General features: G+C 38.4%; 1 protein-coding gene across 1 annotated transcript; it reads right to left on the bottom strand.

Annotated features, from left to right (window-relative positions):
* Nucleotides 1–1,930: 1,930 nt before the first annotated feature.
* LOC124162992 (piggyBac transposable element-derived protein 4-like) lies at nt 1,931–4,209 on the bottom strand. Its single transcript, XM_046539774.1, has 2 exons — nt 3,738–4,209; nt 1,931–3,648 (listed from the first exon to the last, which is right to left on the bottom strand). Exon 2 carries the CDS (start codon nt 3,638–3,640, stop codon nt 1,931–1,933), a length of 1,710 nt encoding a protein of 569 aa, XP_046395730.1. The 5' UTR covers nt 3,641–3,648; nt 3,738–4,209.
* Between the last annotated feature and the right edge of the window lie 562 nt (nt 4,210–4,771).

Here is a 4,771-nt window from a genome sequence, read left to right as displayed (position 1 = left end):
GCTTTGCGATGTTGTCTCCGAATCTGTCTTTGATGACATTTACAGCCTCGTCACAAGGAATGTACAAGGAGAGCGATTCGACTGGGGAAAACAACAAAGTCCGCGGTAGCCGAACACGCAGCGCTTGGCCACATCATCGCCCTCAAGGAAGTCAAAATCCTCGCCAAAGTTAAAGGTTTTAAACAGAGACTCGTCAGAGAAGCCATTGAAATATCCAAAGAAGATAAGAATAATTTCAAAAGAGACACCGGCATTAAAATTAGCCGTACTTGGCAACCCGTAATAAGAAGAAACTAGCAGCAACCCACTCCCCCAACCTCCGGCTCCCCTCCCTCCACCACCACCTGACGCAGATACCTATATAAAATATCATTAATTCCCATCTCTTCACAATCCCTTGAAAAAGCGACCACCATCGGTCGGGAAACGTTGGGGGCACCCAAGAATTGACGCGGCGACATAGCCCAAAAGTTTTTAATCATAATTATGAATAGTGTAAAAATTAGTTTAAAACCCTCTAATTAGTACCCTGTTTTTAAAAAATTTTCCAACCTGTTTTTGGACCACCCCCGAACCAAATTCCTGGCTACGCCACTGATTACAACCCGGGCGAACCTTGGTTGGTGCTCCAGGTACCAATATTAATCATCACTGATGCGCAGGAGCCCTTTCCATATGTTATATGCTTTGATTTCAAGTAAACATATACTGACACTAATGATAAAGGAATGATATTCTTAAAATTTGGTAAGAGATTAACATCTAGAGGTATCAAATGTTTATGTTTATAAGTGATTGCACCACCGCCAAAGACATCCCTGGGTTGACAAATATTTCATATGGACCCCCCCTCACAGACAAATATTTTAAAATCTGTTAAAAAATAATCTCTACTTTACCAATGTGAAATCAACGATGTTCTTAATTTCATACTCTGCTAGCACAAACAACATACTACCCGTACAACACAAACAGATGCGCTAAAAATTATGACACTGGGTGATTCAGAAAGAATACTACAACTTTTAAAATCTGTATTTATTCCAAGAAACACAATATAAACTTGTGTTGTACATCATTATAAATAGTATTTTTTAAAGTTTTTATTCACTTGAAAACAAGTGCACAAATGTTCAATAAGACCCTCTCCAGACACTAGAACGATACCAACCCGATAAGTACTCGAACTTGCTCCACACTCTCAATAGCAAAATCGGGCGTAACATTTTGGATAGCTGCTCTTACTTCATGTTTCAGATCACCATTACTTAACACATTCGGTGCGGACATTCAGGACACGACTTTACGTAGGACCGGGAATCTTTTTCTTTTGATTACCAACCGTTGCTTTACATAAACAAATTTTACGCCAATATTTTCGCTGAATTTCATTTTTTAACCGTTAATTTTTTAAACATTATCTCCGCCGCCTATCGGCGGCTGCCCGATCGGCGAGATTGTTTTCAAAAATAGATGTTAGCGCATATCTTTCTATTTCCTACTATTTGTTTCGTATAATATTTCGGTAATGTAATGATTATCTATGACCAATTTATTAATATTGGCGACAATTTTACCAACAATTTTTCAGGTCATTACCATGCCGCCTATCGGAAGTGAACCGCTCTCCGTGATGTTTCCTATTCTGCTAATGTCGGCAAGCAAGCTCTTTCCTCGCATAGCAGTGTTATTTATTGGTCTCACGATTAGACTAATGCAAGCCAGAGTAGCAAAAACTTTAAACATAAAATTTTATTTAAGTATACTAAAAAAATGTGTATTTCAAAATAATTACACGCTATTTTGTTTCAAAACTTCATCTAAAATATATTTCTTCTTTGAATACAATTCACACTTTTATTATTAATTCAAACATTAATTGGATAAACATTGCAACAATTGTAATTGGAATTTGCAACATATTTACCGATTAATAGTTATGGAACACTCTAAAACAGGGTTCAAGACATAGTCCTGGTTCACCATCACACATCGGGCAGTACGTGGCGACGTCTCTTCTTACTCCTGTCGTTGAGCAGTTACGACATCTTTTTCTTTGCGCTCTTGAACCCTTTTCACTTTGTATTTGTACTGGCAAATGGATCTTTTCCTTTCGCTGGATTGGCGCTGGAATTTCTGCCGGCTTGTTTTTGAAAATAAGACTGGCGATTACACTTTCACGAAAATTCTGAAGACTCATGTGTTGGCTACTAAATTTATTATGTAGTATTTGCGAGTTGTTTAGAAGTATTTGAAACATGTGTATCCCTAATTTTAAATACCATCTCAGGCTTCTTCTCTCCACTGGATAATAAGAAATAATCTGGTCCGCCCTATCTATTCCCCCCATAAATTTATTGTATTCGGCTACAACGCTTGGTTTTTTAGAAATTTTACCCCTTCTGTTTGCTACTTCTATCATCTCTCCACAATGCTCCGAGGAAATCATTAAAACTTCTCTTCTATCCTTCCATTTGCATATGAAAATTCCTTCTTTCGTATACTGGCCCACTACTTCTCCTTTTGCCAATTTTTTATTTACAACATTATGAGGGTTGCCTTTCCTAGTGTTTCTGAGAGTTCCCGTGGAATATATTTTCTTTCCCAGCAGTTCTCGCGACAATTTATAGCTGTTATAGAAGTTGTCCATGTACACAGCATGACCAACATTAGTATAATCAGATAGAAGCGAATGTACAACTTTTTCTGAGTGACCAACTCCCCCAACATTTGGATCCTTGGAACCTGTGTAAACCAAGCAATTCAAAACAAGCCCATTTGGTTCCGTTAGCATGTACAATTTAATACCATATTTATGCCTCTTGTTTTTTATGTACTGCCGGAAATATAGTCTTCCCCTCCAAAGTACCATCGATTCATCTAAGCTAAGTTGTTTCTGAGGATAGTACACTTTTTTCATATTGGTCTGGATAAGATTCAAAAGAGGGCGGATTTTGTAGAGTGGATCACTTGGCTTAGGGTGGCCATCAGGAGCGTTACGACCAAAATGTAGGCACCGCAAAATGATCATGAACCTGTCTCTTGGCATGGCCTTTGAAAATGTGGGAAATTCATAAAGCCCATCTTTTCGCCAATAATATTGAATTTTATTTATTCTGATAAGCCCCATATGAAAAAGTAGCCCTAAAAATATTTCAAACTCCCCTCTAGTCAAGTCTTTCCATGGTTTCATTTTAGATTTATCAGCTACTGATTTATTCTGCAATTTTTGGGCATAAATATTTGTTTCAGAAATTATGTGGTTGAAAAATTCATCGTTTGCCAAGAGCATGAAGAATCCTATTGGATCTAAAACATGAGGCCGTATTTTGAGTCCAGAATTTCCAGTAAAAGCAATAGGAGTGATAACTGGCCGTTCAGTTTGCCATCCTGCCGGGGATATGCGTTTACCTGAATCACTTGAGGCCTGACAATCGCCATTTGCACCACTGTCATCCTCGGAGCTCTCGTCGGTTTCCTCATCTTCAGAGGAGACATCAAAATCCGAATCTGTTGCACTTCCATCCGAAATTTCTTCTTCCCTCTCAAAGAACCGAGCGATGTCTTCGTCGGAGATAGACACAGGGTGACGAAGTGCGCTCCTTGTCCGCTTTCTTGATGAATTCGGTTTATTCTCCATGAAGTCTTCTTAGAGTAAAATAAAGAAAAAGGTTAAATTATTTCTCAATATTGCTGTAAACATTGAAATCAAACATTTCAAATAAAGTCGTACATACCAATTGAGCTGGTTCTAAGTTTTATCTAAAGTATACTTGAAGGTATTTTACGTCATTCGAAGCGAATGGTATTTATGAAGCAACTTCTTATTTATCCTGCGGAAAACAACGAGACCATAATCATTATCGGGATAGCAGCAACAAATAGAAATTCATTTTTTATGAATAAATAGTAAATACTATTGTTGAATTCTAAAGATAATCAATAAATAGAATAATTATATTTATTTTTAAAATTGTACTTACCTTATGTATGCTCCGTCTTTCCAGTAATGTCCTGTTTTGTAAGCTTCAAAAATCCTCAAACTGGAGTGTGAAAACAGTGATGAATTAAAAGCGGTCGTAATACGTGTAACCCATTGAAAACGACGAGTAGTTATGCGGACGAGATTGCCGTTTCCCCTTTATATATATGCCTTGAATAACAATGTCGCGAAAGCAAAAATAAAATAGGTACATTGTACGAAGCACACAGCCAAAAAATGTCTCCAAAAGGCAAACTGATGGTTTGCTACATAGGAAGTGTTATCTTGACTTCTTTGAAGATAGCGACTTGCAAGATTGTAAAAATATAATTGTGGAAACATGATACACGGAAAAAGGGTAAAAAACGCGTCAGGAATACACGGAATCAAATGACATAGTGAATGAAAAATAAGAAGGCTTCATTGTATTTCCGAAGCATGACATTTGAGAACGGGGGGCAGATTTTAGAATGTAGTTCTATGTAAAGACCGGGTAAAATTCAGGAGACAGCTGTGACGAGCGGGCGACAAAAAAATTTCATTTTGGATCACCAGTGTTTCAAGACGCCGAAAGGCGGCGGCCGATCCTTGGGAAAACACGGCACGCCGCCTATCGGCGGGGCCCGACGCGAATGTGTTAATTGTAGAGGTGGTCGAAACACCATACCCTCAATGTACTCCCACAAGAAAAAATCACAGGGGATGACGTCAGGGCTTCTTGGAGACCAAAGATGAGGCGCATTGTCATAGGCTGACGTCAACAGCGCCCCGAGTAAACACATGAGCAAC

Source organism: Ischnura elegans, chromosome 7 (genome assembly GCF_921293095.1).
Source record: "Ischnura elegans chromosome 7, ioIscEleg1.1, whole genome shotgun sequence".
In the NCBI taxonomy this organism is placed as follows: domain Eukaryota; kingdom Metazoa; phylum Arthropoda; class Insecta; order Odonata; family Coenagrionidae; genus Ischnura; species Ischnura elegans.
Note: the sequence above shows the minus strand (reverse complement) of the source record. Positions and strands in the feature narration are given on the sequence as shown.